At 48.4% G+C, this 21,590-nt stretch overlaps 1 protein-coding gene and 1 pseudogene across 1 annotated transcript; one reads left to right on the top strand and one right to left on the bottom strand.

Annotated features, from left to right (window-relative positions):
• The first annotated feature begins 525 nt into the window (after positions 1-525).
• PPP1R14A (protein phosphatase 1 regulatory inhibitor subunit 14A) lies at positions 526-4,541 on the top strand. The gene is made up of 4 exons (XM_028530093.2): positions 526-820; positions 2,723-2,803; positions 3,340-3,372; positions 4,307-4,541. Exons 1-4 carry the CDS (start codon positions 620-622, stop codon positions 4,433-4,435), a joined length of 444 nt encoding a protein of 147 aa, XP_028385894.1. The 5' UTR covers positions 526-619; the 3' UTR covers positions 4,436-4,541.
• Positions 4,542-18,936: 14,395 nt separating this feature from the next.
• Positions 18,937-19,755, bottom strand: LOC114511275 (annotated as a pseudogene).
• Between the last annotated feature and the right edge of the window lie 1,835 nt (positions 19,756-21,590).

The raw sequence follows: 21,590 nt of genomic DNA, 5'->3' as shown, positions 1-21,590 counted from the left end.
GTCTCCACCAAAACAAGAATGTCAACTCCATGAGGGGGGGGCTTTTTTTTTGTTTTTGTTTTTGTTTTTCCCCTACTGCTCTATCCTCAGTGCCTAGAACAGTGCCTGCTATACAGCAGCACTCAATGAATATTTGTAGAGTGAATGAATAAATGGCGAATAAATGCAATGCACAGATGAATGAATAAATGAAACAACTAACAAATGATGTATTGAGTACCATGGCTTGATGTTCCATGGCAAAGAAAGGTGGCATGGTGGCTCCTGTTCCGTTTCTTGCAACCGCCAGAGGGCGCAGACAGGCCGGTTCTCTGAAGCTTGTCCTGGACCCCGCCCCTTGGATCCAGTCCCCTGGAGCCCCTGACAACCAGCCTGGCCTGGGGCTCCCGGACCCCGCCCATACCTGAGCCCTGCCCAGCAGCAGGCTTCACACCCGAGCAGCAGCCAGTCCTCGTGCTGCAAGCTGGGAAACTGAGGCCCGGGGCATCTGGGGCGGGGCCGGCCCCCCGGCCAGCCCGAGCCCCCGCCCTCGGCCAGCCCCGCCCCGCCCCGTAAGAGGCCCCCCTAGACGCGAGGCGAAGGCGTACTGCGCTGCGCTGGGGCCCCGGGCCAGGACGCGATGGCAGCTCAGCGGCTGGGCAAGCGGGTGCTGAGCAAGCTGCAGGCTCCGTCGCGGGCCCGAGGGCCGGGGGGCAGCCCCGGGGGGTTGCAAAAACGACACGCGCGTGTCACAGTCAAGTACGACCGGCGGGAGCTGCAGCGGCGGCTGGACGTGGAGAAGTGGATCGACGGGCGCTTGGAGGAGCTGTACCGTGGCAGGGTGAGACGGGGAGGGGTGTGGGTGCGGGGACATAGGGGAGGTCCCGGGCATCTTAAGTCCTTGGAGTCTTTGGTTGCTTGTGCTCACTGTTGCACATGCACACCCAGGTGTCAGGCACTTATTAGACTCTTTGGTCCTGCCATCCACCCTCGGTGGCGTTCTTCTTGTGGACACAGAGACACACACTGGAGTCATCAGACATGTGGTCAAACATCTGAGGAGGACCATCTGGGGGGTGAGGAGGCAAAGTTGGGGAATCGGAGCAGCCCTATCTAGAGAAAGGGGGGGAGGGGATGTCTTAAAGCCAAACATAGGCATGGTGACTGAGGAGACACAACCATACAGAGATGCATAGGAAAGGAAGCAACGGCATTCACAGACGTGCACAGTGACAAGCTACAGCCACAGGCACACATCACAACTACACCCACACAAAAGGACTCTAGTTACAGCTCTTCCTAGATACACACCAGTACAAGCTGTAGCGACTCACAGCACAGGCTACCACAGCTGATACCATATTCCCTTAAGGCAAAAGCAATGACCACATGACATGTGCTGCAGCCACTCAGACCTAACACGACAGAAATGCTAGTTACACCCAGACAGAAAACAGTGTAAGCTGTAGGTACGTATGGGCAAACAATGGCAGAAACTGCAGCTCCCCAGGCACACAGGGTATAACCTACAGCCTCAAACATTGACGTGTAGGCTACAGACACACACATTTCACTGGAGTCTCTGACTGAAGTCATTCTTTTTAAACAACACACACAATGCCGTGGAATATAGTCCCGGGTCACAGCAGTGCACAGACACATAGGAGGCAGAAATCCTGAGCACAGTGTGAAGGCGGTAGAAGCTGTGGCCCCTTGGAGTGATGCGGGGTTCCTCTGTTCTCAGACACACGTGGGTCCGTACAGAGGGACAGACAAGTCCGGTCACTAGTGGTAGGTGGCATCCTGTGAGACCACCCTCTGGCAGTGGCACTAGGGCTGCCTGTGACACCTGAGGATGAGCAAAACACAGTGAAGCCAGAATCACACACCTCACACACGCAGGACCGCAGGTGCCTGTGCAGGCCACGCACGTGATGCCACATACCTCTGCATCCTCACGTTGGCCTGGGCCCGTGGCACAGAGACACCCGCTAACAGACACTCTATACCTTTGCTGAATGCTGGGCCACCCAGGCCTGAAGGCTGCACTAAAGTTAGCAAAACTTTGGCTGGGGGGGGGAGAAATCTAGGGTCTCTTGATATCTCTCGTCAGACAGCTGGGCTCTGTCTCCTGCATGGATACTGAGCCAGCCTGAGTGGTTCTCTGGCCCGAGAGGCCATACTAGGAATCCCCTTCTTACTCACTTAAAGGCGAGCTTATGGCTCATCCCACCCACCGTGGGGGGCCTTGGTGGTCATCCTCCGAGGACACAAGGAGTTGCACTTTGGCCCCCTGTGGCTCCTTTCTGTCCCCTGGGGCAAGGGGCCAACCCTAGCAGCCTCTGGCCCACTGCTCCCCTCCTCTGTACCTAGCTCTTAGACTTTTCCTTGAAAGGGCAGAGCCAGCCCCTCTGCAGAATCCCAGAATCTCACATTCCAAAACTCGACCAGGCCTGTTTGCCGCTGTGAGAGCTGGGGCCAAGCAGAGAGACCCATGCCAGCCCTGAGGTCCCCAGGGCCCAGGCATTCCAGTTGGTATAAGTCCTGGGCCTCTGTCAACCCATCTGTCACTCCTCCCCCCAACACCCAGATGTCCCGCCGGCGGTGCTGTCCCTGACTGCCACACTATCGCTCCAGAACCCGCCAGCTGGGCCCTGGGGCCCTGGGGCTCCTGCAGAGCCCCTGGACAAAGGCTGGGAGGGAGGGGAAAGGGCCCCTGACCAGCCCTCCCTCTCCGCCTTAGGAGGCAGACATGCCCGATGAAGTCAACATTGATGAGTTGTTGGACTTAGAGAGTGAAGAGGACAGATGCCATAAAATCCAGGTAGGTGGAAGGGAAGGCTGCCCCCCAGTCCTTCACCTCGCCCCTCCCCGACAGCCACAGTGATGGTTACCAGGTGTGTGGAGCACTTACCGAGTGCCAGGCACGATTTCAATCGATTTACACTTATTGACTTATGTAATCCTCACAAAACCCTATGAAGTAGGCACTAGTCTCCATTTTCCAGACGAGGAATAGGAGCACCTGAGAGATGTAGTCACTTGCCCAGGGTCACACAGATCAGAAGGGGCAGAGCTGGGAGTCAAAGCCCGGTAGCCTGGCTTCCATGGCCTGTGCTCTCCGAGAGGCAAGAAATTCCGTTTGACCTTCTTGCCTGCTCTGGACCTAGAGTTTCCTGACTCAGCCTGGCCCCCAGTTATTTCATGGGGCCCTCAGATGGTGTTCCTCCCCTGAAGCCAGCTGGGAAGTCCACCTTGGAGTCTGACTTCATAGTCTTGTTGTTTGAGGCTTTGCTGGTAAGGGAAGGGGCTCGAGGGGTGGAGGCATTGTCAATCATTTACTGTTTACCTTTTTTTTAGGAGCTCCTGAAATCTTGCACCAACCCCACAGAGGTGAGTGTTCCCTCCCCCCTGCCCCCCCCCCCCAGGCCCTGTTCTGGCCCCCTGTGCCCTGATGGGGGAGGGGTCTCTGGGGAGCAGGGGAGAGCTGGCCAGGCCCAGGACCTGCGGAAGGAGCTCTGGGGAGCCCTTTTCTCTCTCCAGTGGTGTCTTTTATCTTCCTCCCTCCTAGTCTCCTCTCTCCCCATCTGCCACTGGGCCTCCATTATCTCCTCCCTGCTGAGACGCTCCCCCATCTGTCTCCTGTTTCTGCCTCTGCTGGGCTCTGTCTGCCGGTGCTGCTGCTCTCTCCCCTGTGGCTGCTTCCTTCACCCTGGGGCTCTGTTCCCTACCTCAGGGAGGGCCCCCCACCCTTCCAGGCCCTGAAGCTGAGCAGGCCCAGCCCCTCCCACTTCCTTCCCTGCTTTAAAAGGGAAAAATATTCATGTTTCTCTAACTAGCTCTGGGCTGCCTGAGGGACAGACGTCATTGTGTGTCTGTCCGCCCTGGAGGCTCAGGCCTCTCTCTGGGGACCCTCCTGGTGATCTCTTGGCCTGGGAGACATGTTAGATGTCTCTCTGTGGCTCTGTTTCTCTGTCCCTTTGTCTCTCCCTCTGACTCTATCTCTGCATCTCTCTCTGTACCTCTGTCTCTGTGTCCCGGTCTCTGCCTCTCTCTCTCCACCCCCACCACCCCGCCTCTCTTCCTGTCTTTGTCTCCATCTCTCTTATTCTTTGTATCTCTTTCTCCCTTTTGCTCTCTCCCATCTCTGTCTCTCTTTCTTCCCCCTCAGTCTTCTCTGTGTTTATAGCCTCTCCCGCTCCCTAACTGCACCTTCACCCTGCCTCACTGACCAGGAAGCAGGAGGAGGGGCCCAGGTCAGAGGGGCTGGGCTGGGCAGGGAGCCCACTCCTCTCTGTGTTCTCAGCACCCTCCTCCCTGTCTTCAGGACTTCATCCAGGAGCTGCTGGTGAAGCTGCGAGGCCTCCACAAGCAACCAGGCCTCCGCCAGCCCAGCCCCTCCAGTGACCGCAGCCTGAGCCCCCTCCAGGACCGGGCCCGGACCTCGCTGCCTTGACCCTCTCTCACCTCTGTAGCCCCGCTGGCCCCCTCCCCCAGAGCCCCCTGGCCTGTTTATAAGTAGTATTTAATGGTTCTGTAACAATAACACCAAGTGCCTGTTTTTCCTCTCCCTGATCACTCTGGGCTTCCCCCAGCTCCACCCCCCAAATCTCCTCTCACCGGCTGGGCAGGCGCAGCTGGCCCTGACAGATGGAGAACCATTCCTCTTGGGCCAGAGAGCATGAGAACAGGCCCTGCTGACCTTGCATCCTTGGACTCACATCCTGTTCTCACCTTCCCCGCCCCCTACCCCAGCCTTAGCCCCAGCTAGCACAGCCCCAGTGTACTACTGGTGGCACTCAGGTCCTATGGGAATGACAGCCTGTGGTCCTTGGGCCACAGGAGATGCACAGTACCAAATATTTCTGAAATCACCACAACATAAGAACATTCATCATTCTATGAATTGTACTGGCCACTGGCCATTGGAATTGAGCTCACAAAGATGAGCAGAACATGGTCCCTGGCATCAGGCACTCACACACTGGTGGGGAGAAGGGCCTGTGTGCAGAGGATCAGAACACAGTGCTGAATGGTCCCAGACACTTGGGAGCCCAGGGAGTGGGAGGAGCCATTCACTCTTGGGGTGGTGAAAATATTTTGGAGGGCTTCCTGAAGGAAGGGATATCGAGGCAGGGCTTTGAAGAATGCATGGGCGTTTGTGTGAAAGGGACACCCATAGCTGAAGACTCTGAACTTGTGGCTGAAGGGACTGGCCTCGATGCTGAACCAGGGAAGATATCGGATATTGGTTGGGCCCTCCACTGATCAGTATGGGGAAGTCTCCCAGCACTCGATCAGGAAAGCCCCTGGGCTGGGACGTCGGGGGCCTGAAGTATCCTAGGGGAGGGACTGGGCATCAGAAGTGGGTATTTACCAAAAACTGGAAGGTTTTTCAGTATTTTAATAGCGGGTCTAGTTGTACCAGTGGTCTCAGTTGGATGGCCAGGAGGTGGAGTGCAGCTGGGGTTGTACCAAGGACCAGCAGGGCCAGAGCCAGGGTGTCTCCCCCACTGCCCCAGAACAAAGCCTCTACTGACTGAAGTGGGGGCCCCAGCCCCAGTTCCCACTTGGGGCTGCCCAGCCTCCTGGCCAGGGCCAGGCACCCATCCTGTCCCCGGGGGTCTGCACTTCCCTCTGGCAGGAAGGGAAGGTGCCCTGGAGGAGTGGAGCATGCTGTGGTACCCAGCTTGTCCAGCCCTTGGGCCAGTCGCCTTGCTGTCCCTGCACAGATGGGCTTCAGGCTTCCAGTGCCCCCTTCCCGCCACACAAATGGGTGGAGACTGGAGACATCCCATCCCCTGGCACTTGAGCACCGAGGCCCAGCTCCCAGGACAGCCCCCTAGGCCTATGGAGTCCTGGACTTCCCTCTCACAGAACCTGTTTTTGGTTCCTCATCTTTGTGGAGGCGGTAGGTGCTCAAACCCAGGTTCTAAAATTGTGGGTGTGCCTCTTGGTTTCCTCATCAGGAAAATGGGGACTTCACAGATGAAGAAACTGGGGCCCAGATTAGTGATGTCATTTGCCAAAGTCTCACAGCTGGGAAGTGGCACTGGACTTCAGTTTCAGGCATTATGACTCCAGAGCCCAACTACTTAATTCCTATACTACAGTGCTCCTATAAGCCATAGAAATTATATTCTTCAGTGGTAGGAAGAGGTTGACTGATTCATACTAAAGTGTTAGTGACTTCTCACAGCCCTCTGAGAGGGCATCTAAAGGGCAGTACAACTTGATTCTAAACCAGGCTACAACAAAAGGCTTGGGAAGTAGCATACTGTAGTGGGTAAGAATCGGCATTCAAATGCCATTTGTCCTACCTCCTAGCTGTGTGATATTGAGCAAGGTCACTTAACCTTTCTGTGCCTCAGTTTCCACATCTGTAGAACTAAGAGAATTACAATAGTACCTACCTCCCAGGGTTGTTGTGAGGCTTAAATGCACGGACCATAGACTAGTGCCAGGCACATAAGCATTGTTCTCAACCTTATTGTAGGGAGAGAGGAGCTGGATCATTAGCTCCTACGGCCACCCTACCTGGCCAGAAAGTTGTCCCTTGGGAATGCCAACACACAGGTTCTGTGACATGGAAAAGCCCAAAGGACACGGTATACCCGACCTGCCACCCTCACCTCCTCACCAGGCTCTCTGCCTCCGAAGGCTTGCGGTCTGTGTCCCACTCAGCAGCCCGAAGACGCTTTTTCGCACTCCTACCTTAGCGTCAGTCCACCTGCTCTCTTCTCTGTCCTCCGGAGGTCACCGTTTTTATTTTCTATCATTCCAGTATTTTTTTTCTTTTTAAAATTTTATTTTTTAGAGGGAGAGGGAGAGAGAAAGAGAAAGAAATATCGATTGGCTGCCTCCCGCTGGCACCCTGACGGGAGACCGAACCCACAATCTGGGCATGTGACCTGACCGGGAATACAGCCGGTGACCTTTTGCTTTGCGGGATAGCACCCATCCAACTGAGCCATGCCTGTCATGGCTCTGGGATCTTTCATACCACAGCCCTCCACGGGCTTCCCTTGGTTGCAGAGCAGAAGCCAAGGTCTTCCCCTCCATGCTCCTCCCCATCACCGCTCCGCATTGGTCCCTGCCCTCTCTCTTGCCTGCGCTGGCCACTCCACCTGTCCGGCTCTTCCCTCCAGGATCCAGGGACGCCTTCCCTCTGCACAGAGCACTCTTCTCTGAGTTCCTTATTCTCATTTAGCTGTAGTCCCAGAGAGGTGCCATTGAGCCTCTCATGGAAGGCGCCACACTCAGTCACTATCATGACGCCCTGCTGTATATTCGACATAGAATTTATCACACCCTAAAATGATCATTTTGTCTTCTATCTACACTCCCCTATCTTTAGAATATTAACTCCTCACTTGCCTTGAGCTTGGCTATGTTCCTGATGTCTGCAACAGTGCCTGGCACACAGCCCTAATGACAGTGCCCCCTGGTGGCCGCCGCCGTACACTAACCCTCGTGTAGAATTGAGGCCTCAGCGCCCCCTCGCGGCTGTGAGAGTGTTCTTACTGCTACACTCCAGAGGTCAGTTACTCCAGGAGTGGTCAGCACACCATTAAAAGGGCGGGCTCTGAGGAAGCTACTACAAAGCACTCGCCTATCCTTATCTTTTAAAAAAGATTTTATTTATTTTTAGGCAGAGGGAAGGGAGAGAGAGAAACATCAATTTGTTGTTCCATTTATACATTCATTGGTTGATTCTTACGTGAGCACCGACCAGGGATCGAATTCACAAGTTTCATGCATATCATGACGATGCTCTAACCAACTGAGGTACCCAGCCATGGATGAAGATATTTGATCTCTTAACCACTAAGAGCCTTGACAGCAAGGTGAACATTATACCAGTGATTGTCAACACTGATGAAATTTCTGAAACCTAATTACAGAAATGTAAGGTGAAACTCATGAGTGAATTGGTTGGCAATGTTGTCCAGATACACCCATTCCCAGCAGGTGATAAAACTACTGTAACAATCAATGCTTCAGGGAATAGACACTTGCCATTTGCTGTTGTGGAAAGTATGGATGAGTAAGAAGTGGGAACTCCCCAGTACCCTTAGGGTGCTGTACAACTGGAAAATGAAAACCACCTGACTTTGTAAAGCTCTAGGAAATGCTCATTTGTACTGTCACCCTATGGTCTTTGGTGCCAACTCAATGCCAATAGGAATCCTCAATTTGGGGGGCAGGAAAGAAGGAAACTTTATTCAGTGGAAAACAGCTCAGTGTGATACAGCACGGTTCTGAAAACAGCATGGCTGTGGGACAGCTCAACTGTGATACAGCATGGCTGTGAAAACAACACAGCTGTGAGTTCCCCCTGGGACCAGGCCCCTCTCCAGCTAGACAGCACTACACTGGTCTGCTTTGCCCTGCTCTGGTCTGCTCCAAGGAGACAGCTGGTGTTTTAGCTTTCGAGGCAGGGGGTTGTAAGGTGGGGGTGGGGGGAGGAAGGGGAGGCAATGGAGACAACAGCCTTTGGTGGAAAGGAAAAGTGTGCTCTCAGAGCCAGAGGGGAACTGACTTATGTAGAAAAAGGTCCCCACCCCATCCCTGATTGGTCTGTCCTCATACAAATGAAGACTGCAAATCCTCAAAGTTTGATTGCTCCAGAAGGCACTGTCTTGATTGGTCAGAATAGAGTTTCTCTGATTGGCTGATTGGTTGGTGAAGAAGATGGTGGGGGTGTGGATACAGCTACGTAGCTCTGATTGGATGGAAAATGCCTCAGTCCTGTTGGTTGAAACAGGATTCCAGGAACTCCTTTATTACAAGGGCTGGCTCAGCCAGCAGAAACAGTGCAGGCTTCTCTCTGAAGTGCAAGTTGCAGGAGAGGCCCCTTTGTAGAAATGGATGCTAGGCTCTGTTTTTTAAAAATTTGAGGAGTTAGCCACCAGGAACCCTTCTTAGTAGGCATCTTCTTTCTCAGGGTCCACAGTAAAAACATGGGGGATCTACGAGGGCAGACCCACAGTAGGCACTGTGAACTTCAAACGTTACAAAACAGAGGAGATGGGTTTTACTGATGTGGGCCCAGAGAATAAGCCCCTCAGTCTTTTTTATTTTTTAATCCTTACCTGAGGGTATGTTTATTGATTTTGGGCGGGGGGTGAGGTGGAGAGAGAGAAATGAACATCAGCTGGCAGCCTCCGTTGCACCGTGACCAGGGAGTTGCACCCTGACCCGGGACGCAACCCACAACCCAGAGATGCTCCGTGGCAGAGAACCGGACCCACGACATTCTGATGTACCGGACCTGCTCCAACCAACCGAGCCACCCGCCTAGGGCAAGCTGCTCAATCCTTAAGAGACCTGCAAAGCCAAAAGACATGAGTTTTCTCTCTGACACACACAGTGATAAGGCAGGTCTGGTGAGGACACAGCAAGGAGGTGGTCCTCTAGAGCCAGGAAGAAAGGACTCACCAGAAACCAGCTCTGATGGTGACTTGACCTTTGATGTTTAGCCTCCAAAACTGTGAAAAAACCTGTTTCTATTGTGTAAGCCAAAAACAAAAACAAAAGACATGGATTTTACAGTGAACGTCAGAGGAAGGAGAAGAAAAGAAGCCGCTGTTCGTGCAGTGGGTAGAGGAGAAAGTGGCTACACTGGAAGAAGCTGAAAGAGAGGTACGGGCGGAATCTGAGCACCCCAGAAGAGTTCACCAGAAGAAAGAAGGAACCTCGAAGGAAAGGGAAGACCTTGGGAGGAAGAAATAATCTCTTTCTCTAGAAAGAAAGCTACCAGAACCAGATCTTTATGGCAACGGGAGGCAACCCGAAGAAGGGTGAGGACAGTAAGAACTCCAATTTTATGTAAAACAAAGTTTCCGGATCACAGAAGGTCATCACAGGCAAAGGATATAAAAATGCTAGAAGCATGGTGTGAATTTCTCGCTGTTTGTAGTTATTTGCTCAATCACGTATTCTGTATCTGGCAAATGGCCACAGAAATCGTCATTTATAACATACTTCGGAGCATGGGGTCTGCACATGACCCAGAGTAGATGATGGCATTTCTATATTCACTGTTGCTGCATGTTTTCCAAGTTGCTAGTTTGTCATGACTGTGCATGGTTTCTCTCGCCGCCCCCTTCCTGTTGCTCTACAGCGTGTTATACCCGAGCAGGAGCAGCGTCAGTGCCACAGAACACGCAGGGCTCATTTGTAGCGTGGCTGCCAGGCTGCATTTACATTCCAGGATGAACCTTTCTTTCTGCATACTGAAGGTAACATTTTGGGAATATACTTTAAAAGGTACTGTATACTGGAAACTGTAAGCTTTCTATAGTTATTTTTGGAACTTAAAAAAAAGGTTTTTTTAAAAATATATTTTATTGATTATGCTATTACAGTTGTCCCATTTCCCCCTTCACTCCCCTCCACCCTGTACCCCCTCTCCCACCCACGTTCCCCCCCTTTAGTCCATGTCCATGTGTCATATTTATGAGTTCTTTAGCTTCTACATTTCCCGTACTATTCTTGCCCTCCCCCTATCTATTTTCAACCTACATTCTATGCTACTTATTCTCTATACCTTTTCCCCCTCTCTCCTCCCACCCCTACTGCTAGCCCCCCATGTGCCCTCCATTTCTGTGGTTCTGTTCCTATTCTAGTTGTTTGCTTAGTTTCTTTTGGTTTTGCTTTAGGTGTGGTTGTTAATAATTGTGAGTTTGCTGTCCTTTTACTATACATGTCTTTTCTTTATCTTCTTTTCTTAGATAAGTCCCTTTAGCATTTCATAAAGTAAGGGCTTGGTGATGATGAACTCCTTTAATTTGACCTTATCTGAAAAGCACTTTATCTTCTCTTCCATTCTAAATGAGAGCTTTGCTGGATAGAGCAATCTGGGATGTAGCTCCTTGTCTTTCATGACTTGGAATATTTCTTTCCAGCCCCTTCTTGCCTGTAAGGTCTCTTTGGAGAAATCAGCTGACAGTCTGATGGGATCTCCTTTGTAGGTTACTGTCCCCTTATCTCTTGCTGCTTCTAGGATTCTCTCCTTCATTTTTACCTTGGCTAAAGTAATTATGATGTGCCTTGGTGTGTTTCTTTTTGGGTCCAACTTCTTTGGGGCTCTCTGAGCTCCTTGGATTTCTTGGAAGACTGTCCCTTTGCCAGTTTGGGGAAGTTCTCCTTTATTATTTGTTCAAATAACTTTTCCACTTGTTGGTCCTCCCCTTCTGGTACCCCTATAATTCAGATGTTGGAACGTTTAAAGGTGTCCTCGATGGTCTTAAGCTTTTCTTCAATTTTTTGAATTCTTATTTCATCATGCTTTCCTGCCTGGTTGATTCTATCTTCCTTCTGGTCCACTGTGTTGTTTTGAGACTCAGATTCCTTCCTTTCACTATTGGCTTTCCTCCATATATCTTCCTGCATCCCTTTTATGGTAATCTGCATTTTTTCATGTAATTTGCATCCAAAATCAACCAGTTCCGTGAGCTTCCTGATCACCAGTGTTTTGAACTGTGCATCTGATAGATTGGCTATTTCTTGGTCACTCAAAAGGATGAGTCCTGGGGGACTGATCTGTTCTGCTGGAAACATGTCTTATGTCTTTCCCTATTTCTCCTATTATTTTATTTATTTATTTATTTTTTCTCCGGTCTGGTCGCTCTTGTTACTGTGGGGGGCGGAGCCTTAGGTGTTCACGGGGTCTGGGCGCCCCAGTCGCTAGATTGTGACGTTATATCTGGGGGCAGGGTTGGGAGCGGGGACAGGAGGGATCAATGGCGACCGTTCCGTACTCCTGGAGCCAGACACTTCCCTGGGCTTCTGGGCCGTGAGCTCTGCCCTGGTCCACAATCGCTGCCCCACTGATTCCCCCAGCTGCTGCTTGCGTACTCAGGGATCACCGCTGCACCGCTGTGCTCCTGCGCCCTGGATTGCTGTCGCGCCGATTTTGCGCCAAATTTCCCCCGACCTACCCGCGCCTGCGACCCGCACCAGCCCCGCGCCCGCTCGGCTCGTCATCCCCTACCAGTCTGGATGTACGGGTCTACTTCAACTTCTTGGCTGTCCAACTTCCATTTAGATAAATCCTCTGACATTTCTGATATTATGACTGCAAATCATTGTTGTAAATTATTGTTGTTCTGTTCCTGGTTGTGCGAGGAGGTACGGTGTATCCACCTATTCCTCCATCTTGCCGGAAGTCCTAAAAAAAAAAAAAAGGGTTTTAAGGTTTATTTTATTCTCATTCAAGAGACGGGGAAGGAAGAGACAGACAGACAGAAATAGCGGTCACCTGCCCCTGCATGCTCCTCAAGTGAGGATTGATCCCGCAACCAGGGGATGTGACTGAGGATCGAGCAGGTGACCTTCCTGTTTCTGGATGGTGCTCTAGCCCACTGAGCCATGCTGGCCAGGGCAGAACTTTAAAATGTTTGATGGAGTTATCCAACTAGTAACTAGTAAGCTTTTGTACCAAATTTTATATAATGCGATGACCTTCTATCCTTCAGTACACCTTATTGTGGCTGATGTATTAGAATGATGAAACAAAATATGTCTAAAGGTAAAAACATCTAGGTATATAAACCCTTTTTCTAGTGATAAGTGCCTTTGGACCTGGGTATTATCACACTATTTTGATTAGGCTGTGTAACATACTTGTTGCTTAAAACTCTCTCTTACAGGGAAAAAAATAATAAGGTTGAATTATCTTATTAAACCTATATATGTATATATGTGTGTGTATATGTATATATTTTAAAGATTTTATTTATTTATTTTTAGATAGAGGGGAAGGGAGGAGAAAGGGAGGGAGAGAAGCGTCAATGTGTGGTTGCCTCTCCTGCGTCCCCTACTGGGGACCTGACCCACAACCCAGGCATGTGCCCTTACTGGGAATTGAGCCTGCAACCCTTTGGTTCACAGGGTAGGGCTCAATCCACTGAGCCACACCAGCCAGAGCTAAACATAGTTTTAAAGAAAATAACTATGAACTTCTGAATATTAGGGATATAAAAATTTAGATAATTCATATTGTAAGGGATATTTGAATTCAGTGCCTTGGTATTCTCAGAACAATTAATTATTTCCTTAACAGTCATAAGTGTATATTTTTTTCATTTTGTGTACTTGAATATTCTAAATGAAGCTGATATTTACCCTTTTTTAAAAATTTAACCTTTATTGTATTTTCCCATTACCATTTAGTCCCCTTATACCACCTTCCCCCCAGACATTTACTCTTGACAAATAAAATATATCTACATATCTATTTACTAAAGTGTGCTTAAATTACTTCAAGTTTTCTTTTTACAAACTGTCATTTTAGGACATGTTTTTTATCAAAATTAGTGTATTTAACTATATGTTCAAATTGTTTTGAGACAGGTATGTTACCAGTATTTTTTGCACAACAAAATGTTTAACTTAGCTCATGTCAGGTTCTGAACAGTGTTTTTTTTTTATTTTTTCACGAAGTCATGTAAGTGCAAATAAAACCTTCCGTTTTGTAGCACACACAAAAGAAATGGAAACATGTTAGTCTTGTCCTGAAGGCCCACCAGTAGAGCAAGTTCCAGGAAAAATGTGTAAAAGTACACTTTGCTTGAGATAATAGAAAAAGGTAGCTAGTTAAGAACAAAACAATAGTTTAAATAACGTCGATAGTCACAAAATGTCTAGTTTCTGCTTTTGGCTTTAAAGATAACATCATTGTTGCTCAATTATGAGATATTTTCCAGAATCTTGGTTCCTCAGCCTGTTTAGATCACCAGACCACAGTGACGGAGACACCAGACAAGATGAGGTCAGGAACTGAATTAACCAGACTAAGAAAAACCAGTGAAAGTTGCACAAAAACTAACCAATTAGTTTCATCCTTGGCCCTTAATCCCTAAACCTCAATTTCTGTCTTTTTAAAGAAATCTTTTTTTAAACGGTAAATTTTATGTACATTTTTTTTTTTTTAGATTTTATTTATTTATTTTTAGAGAGGGAAGGGAGGGAGATAGAGAGAGAGAAAAACATCAATGTGCGGTTGCTGGGATTTATGGCCTGCAACCCAGGCATGTACCCTGGCTGGGAATCGAACCTGGGACACTTTGGTTCCCAGCCGACGCTCAATCCACTGAGCTACACCAGCCAGGGCTAATTTCTGTCTTTAAAAAAACCTCGATTAAAAATCTCTGGGAGGCAACCGACCGAGGGCGTTCCTGCCCGGGCTGCGGCGGTGTGGGGGCGGGGCGGACGGCGAGGGCTCCCAGTGGGGGCACCCTCCCAGGGCACTGCCGCCCCAGCGGACCACCGAGACCTCCAGAGTAACACCGCAGTGCCCAGTGGCCCCCACGGTGGGCGATGTGCTGGGGCCTTGCTTCCCCATCACCCTTGTCTAGGCGGTGATGTACGTCCAGAAGGAAAAGCGGGTGGACTGGCTTCGCCATCACCCCACCTACAGCCACCTCCCTGAGGAGGTGCAGGAGGCTGAGCTGAAGCTACTCTGCCCAGGGCGACCTGAAGGTTTGTCGAGGCTGACAGGTGCTACAGACCCCCTCGTCCTGATCCTCAGAACCATGGGGTCCTGCCCTGCGCCCCCTCCTGCTTGCTCTCACCCAGCTCCCACCAAGGGCACTGGGTCTCCATGCCTCCTCCCACCCATCACTGCCCCTCAGGCCTTTCTTTAGTCCTTTGTTGGCTGAGCCTACTGGGAGCTTTTTCCTTTTGGGGCCCTTTCCGTGGGCCTCATCTTTCTTTAACCCTGCTTGGCTTGGCTTTGGAGTCCTTTTCATGGTGACAGGGCCTGATGTATGATATTCTGTATATATTTTATAAATAAAATGTTAAACAAACGACCTTTGGGCAATTCCGATTTTGAGCACTAGCTCCTGTTCTTAGGAGTGGAGCTATTCCAATAAAACAGAGTCTGTCTTCCCTGCACTGCAGTGCCTGTTTTCATGGGTTTGCTGTGCGCGTGCGCATGGACGCTCCTTGGTTTCTGCAACATTTCTGCTGACAAATCTGGTGTCATCATTGTCTTTATCCCTCTGTCTTTTTCTCTGGCTGCTTTTAAGAGTTTCATCTCTTGCTCTGTTTTTTAAAAAAGAGTTTTGTTTTTGTCACTGGTTTTGAACAATTTATTTTGCAATTTGGTGTAATTTTTGTCCATGTTTTCTGTGCTTAAGTTTTGGTAACTCCTTAGATCTGTGGACTTACAGGTTTCATCAAATTTGGACATTTTTGCCATCACTTCTTCAAATATTCTTGTGTTCCTCTCCCTTTTTTTGAGTTCTCATATTAACCACGTATGAGGCTGCTTAAAATCGCCCCACAGCTCAGCGTTGCTCACCGCTTTTTTCTGCGTGTTTCACTTTGGACAGTTTCTGCTGCTGCGTGTTCAAGATTCAGTAATCTCTTTATCTGCAACGTGCACCTGCATCGAGGGTATTTTTCTCTATATCCTCTGTTATTTGTATCTGTAGACACTCAGTTTGGGCCTTTTTAAAAATATCTTCCATGTTTCTAGTTAACTTTTTGGACATATGGAATACAGTTGTGGTAACTGTTTTAATGCCCTTCTTGATAACTCTAATGTCCATGTCAGTTTTGGGTCAGTTTCAATTATTGGCTAATTTCATTATCAGTTATGTCTCTCTGCTTCTTTGATTTTGAATGCTCGGTGATCTTTGATTTTAATGCTTGGATGCTGAATAGTTTTGCATTCTTCTAAATCTGTTAAGGTTGGTTCTGGGTTGTTAATTTACGTGGAAGCAGCTTGATGCTTTTGGCTTTTCATTTATGTTTTTTAGGTGGGTCCTGAGCAGCACTCCTTCTAGGGTTAACTGTTCCCTACCACTGAGGCAAGACCTTCTTGCCCAGTGCCCCATGAAGGAGAAATCTTTCTTCTCTGGCTGGTGGGGACAGGCCCTATTCTCTTCCTTTAAGATGGCCCTTATCCCTCCACCCAAGTAGCTTCCTCACAGCCATGTGTTGATTGGCACCCTGCTGAATACTTAAGGGCCTTCTGCAGATCTCTGGGCTCTTCCTGTGCAGCTCTCTTCTCCCCAGGTCTCTGTCCTGCAAACTCTTGCCCCTTGCTCTCTGCAGACTCTCAGCTCTATCTTTTCTGAACTCGGGAGTCAGTTGGACCTGTTGTTGGGGAAAGAAATCTTTTTCCCTCTACCTTTCCAGATTCTCCAGCTGGAAAATCAGACACACAAAGACAGATTAACAAGAGAAAAACAAACAAGCTTGGTAACTTGCTTCACAGATGCACATAGGAGAACTTGAGTAACTCAAAGGAGCACTCAGAACTCAGGCACACGTAGCATCTTAATGGAAAAAGCAAACTTTAGAGAAGTGAGAAGACAAGAGAAAGGGACTTCGAGTTTTCAGTGCAGCAGATTGTGGTAAGCTGAATACACGGGGGAACTAATGGAACCAAAGGGTTAACTAATAAGGCTTGTGGTGTAGGTTCCTCTGGTGGGGTGATAAGAGTCTTGAGTTCTCTGGGACTAACTTCTGTTATTCCTGGTAGAGAGGAGTGTGGGGACACTCATCTTTACAAATCTGTCCTGCTTATAGGCAAACTGGGGAGGGCAGATAGGTTTCCTTGCATCTGCTTCTCCTTGACTGCCATTTAGCTCAAAATGATCCTGTGCCACAGTGGAGTGTTTTCGGGTGGAGTCTCTGCCAGACCGCCCCCCCCCCCCCCCCGGCCCCCTTCCCTGCCTCACACCCTAGTCACGGTCTCTGGGCAGCACCTGGACAACCAGAAAGCTCACTTCACTTGTTTGGCATTCTCAGGGGTCACTCTCCTTTATTGCCTGATATTGTGTATCTCCCAGACCATATTTGATATATTTTGTCTGTTTTTATTGTTCCACCTGTCTCAGGCAGTAAGACAAATCCAATTCCACCTTGGCCAGAAGCAGAAGTCTCTGCAGAACTTCCTTTATTTCTATTTTGTTTTTTCTACCACCATGAAAAAAGTGTATTTATGAAAACCTGAAGCAACACAAAACTCAGAAGCCTCACTTAGGTGAAACAAATATGGATATGATACTAAACAACTCTAGTTTTTCCATAAATTGAATAAGATTTAAGTTTGACAGCATAGTCATTTTTAAAAAGCAGCCATCCTCAAACTTCAATATGGCCTTGTATATTGTTAAATAAGGAAGGCTAGAATGAGCTCTAGAGTTCTGTTCTTAAGAATATGTTGAGTGAGCCCTGGCTGGTGTGGCTCAGTGGATTGAGCACCTGTCTTCGAATCAAAGGGTAGCTGGTTCAATTCCCAGTCAGGGCACATGCCTGGGTTGTGGGCCAGGTCCCCAGCTGGGGGCACCCCAGGGGCAGTCACACATTGGTGTTTCTCTCCCTCTCTTTCTCCCTCCCTTCCCCTCTTTCTTAAAGTAAATAAATAAAACCTTTTAAAAAAACCTAAAATAATACTCTTAAAAGAAAGAGTGCATTGAGTGAGATGGCAATTATAGGAAATTGTCTGAATAAAGGTGCATAAATTTGAAAAAAAAACACTTCACATGATTAAAATATTGATGCAGGACCCAACCCACATGGTCCACAGTTTCATTAAGATGTCTAGATTCTCTAGATGATGAGGAGGTGGCTACCATCAGGTAAGTGCTTTTGCTTAGAAGAGGATTGCAGTTCTCTTAATATTTGAGTCAGCAGGGGGAACTTGACATTAAAAATCTAGGTCAAGAATCTATAGGATGGGAGGAGGAATCTGTAGGATGGGTCTCATTAGAAAATGGATGTATAGGAACTTAGGTTAAAACCATTTTGAAAAATTTGCAAGCTTTAAGGTAATAACATCTTTTCAGAGATTGTAGCATGTAAAGAACCCACCGACACTACATATTATGAACAACATCTTTTGACTAAAGTGGGAAAAATGGTATAAAAATATTTACCAAAAAAGTTTAGAATAAAGACATTTTTATAGGATGTTAAACTATTCACCTGCATCTGTGATGAGGATTGAGTCACCAAAACCTGGGCTTTCTTCTTTCATTCTTGTTCATGTTTCTTCCGTTGCTCCTCCCTGGTCTAGAGACAAGGCTGCTTGTCAGTTTTCCTGTGGAAGCTGAAGCTGTCCACACGCTCATTCTGAGATTTATTTGTCCCCATGGTTTCAGTTCCCTTTTGTGAGGCTCATAGTTGAGGGTCTGAGACAGACTTAACTGGAGACCAAACACTCGCTTCCTGCTGGAGACGGAAGTCTGGGCTGCTTCGGCTGTCCACTTGCGGGGGTAATGACTACAGCAGAACCCTCCTTTGTGGCCTTGAACTCATTGGTCCCAGTCACAGCCTGGCCTTTTGGGTGTTCCTAGATATGGTCACATACAGAGACTTTCTGGCCAGAGTCTTGGTCAACACGTATACTCATTATCTTTTTTTGTTTTTTCAAAGATTTTATGTATTTATCTTTAGAGAAAGGGGGAGAGAGGGAGAGAAACATCAATGTGAGAGAGAAAGATCAATTTGTTGTCTCTTGCAGGTGCCCTGACAGGGTACCAAACTGAAATCTAGGCATGTGCCCTAAGCGGGAATGGAACCAGCAACCTTGTGCTTTGTGTTTGCCCCACCAACTGAGCCACACCAGTCAGGGCTATAGTCATTATCTTTAGTAGCAGCTGAAAACCTGATACTTATTTAATTTCAGGGTGAATGGAGCACTTGATGGACCCCTTCGCACATGAGGTGCTCAAGCTGCAGCATCCTGGGCCCTGCCTGGAGAGCGCCACTGGCTTGCAGGAGTATAAGCTGTAGAGAGTCCTTGGAGACCATCTGGAGTTGCCACCCCTTCCTTAGGGACTGCTTCTTCAGCTCATTAAGTAAATTGTTCAAATATTTCTCTTTTCTCTTAACATATTGACCAATGGGCTCCATTTTTTTTTTTATCCTCACCTGAGGACATGCTCACTGATCCTTGAGACAGGGGAGGGAGGGAGAGAAGGGGGCAAACATTGATGTGAGAGAGAAACATTTATCAACTACCTCTTGCATGTGCCTCAGTGGGGGCCGAACCTGCGACCAAGGCATGAGCCCTGGCCTGGAATTGAACTCACGACCCTTCGGTTTACTGGACAACGCTCCAATCAACTGAGCCACATTAGCCAGGGCTGGACTCCATTTTCTTAAAATAAGCCTCAAGAAGTTTCTTAAAGTTTGGAATTGTGCTTGCAATTCTATTATTTTCCGCCCCCTAGATTTGGCTAACCCACCTGTATTGATAGACTCCTCTTTTCCAGTACCTTTGGATCTTCGTGACCACCTACTCACTTTTTCCTGAGGACACAGCATTCTCATATCTTTGGCTCTTATCTGGTGGAGAGGGAACTTGTGCAACAGTTCTGAAAGCCTGGTTTCCCTGCTTTTCTTGATTCTGGAACTCAGTGGGGTCACTTGATTTTTCTCTCTGAATGATCCTCTGGGAGTCAGGATTCCCACGGACAGTCCTGCGCCTTCCCCTTGTGTCTGTGACGTGGCTGGCGGCTCCCTCTCCGTGTGTTCCTGGCTGCTAATCTGTACCGTGGTTTCATCAGAAGAGGATGCAGACATTTGACTTTCATCCTGATTTTCATTTTTTCTTGCTTCCTGTTTCAGTTGGGCTTTCAAGTCTTTTAGCAACTTCTCAGCCCTCAGGTTAGGTCAAAGGCCCAAACTCGTGGCCAAATTCTACATGTCACTGTACTTGAAGGAGTCCAGCTCTTCCGGGCAGGACAGGCATTGTGATCTGTGATCCAGGTGATGATGCAGAGTCTCCTCCAGCCCCCACTGCACTGGTCAAATCTCTATCACCTTCTGTAGAACTTATTTTAAATGTGCATTTATTGTTTGTCTCCACCCTCTCTAATGTCAGCTTCCATAAGGGCAAGGATGTTTATTTGCTTACACCCCCTCACCCCCAGATTCCCAGTCCTTAAATCAGTGTCTGACACATGGTAAGTACTTGATAAGTATTCATAGAATAGATGAATGAATGAATGAAGTGAGTCCTGTTATTATTCTATTTTATAGATGAGGAAATTAGGGCACAGAGGGGTCAGTCACCTAACTTCACTTCAAACAGTGACTGTTTGAAGACAGTCAAACTCAAGCAATCTTGAAACAGGGTGCAGAGTGAGAGGTCCCCAGAGAAATTCCCTGCAGCCAATGGTTGGCAGATGGTGGATGGGGGACAGGCTTAAGATACTTTTCACATATATCTATGGCAACTTGATGGCTAGTCAATAGCTGTGCTACTGCCCCAGGGCAAAAGGTGTAGTGACTTTCAGAATGTATCCTGACTTGTGACTTAGCCAGGGAGGCAGTCCCCTGCGTCACTGAGTCATGCTTGCCCTGGCTAGAGGTGGCAGCTGATAGAAGTTAGGATATACGGGAAACTGGCAAGTGTAGCCCAATGTGGAAGGAACCGCATAGGAGGTCAGGTAGGACACTCTGGATCAGGATTCAAAAGAAGGGCAGGCAGCCATGAGGTGGGGGACCCATGATGTAGCAGCTAGGCAGTTTGCAGGAGAGATGGTGTGCCATGGGGGAAAGCCATGTGGGCAAAGTAAGTAAAGGGAAGGAGGACAAGGAGTCATGAGGAAGGAACCATGAGGCAGAAGGGAATTCAGCCATGCTGCCTGTAATGATGTAGCAGGCATGCAGTTCATAGTCAGGATTCTACCGTGCAGTCTGGTGTAGAAAGGAAGGAGGCACTGCTGCTCTGTTGCTGCCCTCTGAGGCCACCAAGGACCCTGCCTTGCAAGATGCTGACCTGCTGTCTTGCAGACTTGCACTCTGTCTGGACTCTTGGGACTCGGTGAGGCAGGAGATAGTCAGGAAGGAGGAAACTCTGGAGATGCCCCAGGGCTAAGATAAAGGACACTGATACAGAACACAGACTCTGTTCTAAGATGGGTTGTTCCTGCTTTCTGGAAAAGCACTGAACCATGGTGACTCATGAATGCACCTGCACAGAAGATGCTACACGACCCCTGCTTCATTATAGTAGCATTATAATAAGTTAACATTATGCAACCCCCTTCTCCAGTGGCTAATCAAGGAAAATCATGGGAGACCACATGTGCAGTAGTTTTAAAGTAATACAACTACTTGTGTCTGTGTAATAAAAGCTCACCAAAACTGTAACCAGAAAAGACACCGGCGTTCGGGCTGCCTGTCACTACCAAATCCAATAAGCAATGACAGTGATTGAATCTTTTATAGGCGCTTTATTCAGATGGCTGGTGATCCGAAAAGATGGTGGGTTCATACCCTAACAAAACCATCTTCCCCTTTCTTTCCCAGCCAGATCTTTTATAAGAGGGTTGGGGGAGGGCAAACAAGGTGTCAGCGAAAGCCTTTGAAATTCAACAGTTGCCTTCAAGGGGGAAGGGTAGTCGCTTGCTTCTTCCTGGCACAGATGTCTCCAAGAGGTCATCTGCTTATTCTTAGGCACCAAGATAGGCCTTATCTGTAGTTACTGAAACAAAAACTTAACATATACATTACTTGCTAGATTTATGACTATTTACCTTAAGCTAAATTTTCCAAGTTTTGAGTCCCCTATCATTCCCCACCATTAGTATTAAACTGTCTCATTTCTATGAGATCAGCTTCCTATGGAAGTATTC

The sequence above is a fragment of the Phyllostomus discolor genome, chromosome 12 (assembly GCF_004126475.2).
Source record: "Phyllostomus discolor isolate MPI-MPIP mPhyDis1 chromosome 12, mPhyDis1.pri.v3, whole genome shotgun sequence".
NCBI lineage: Eukaryota > Metazoa > Chordata > Mammalia > Chiroptera > Phyllostomidae > Phyllostomus > Phyllostomus discolor.
This window is presented reverse-complemented; position numbering and strand designations above follow the sequence as displayed.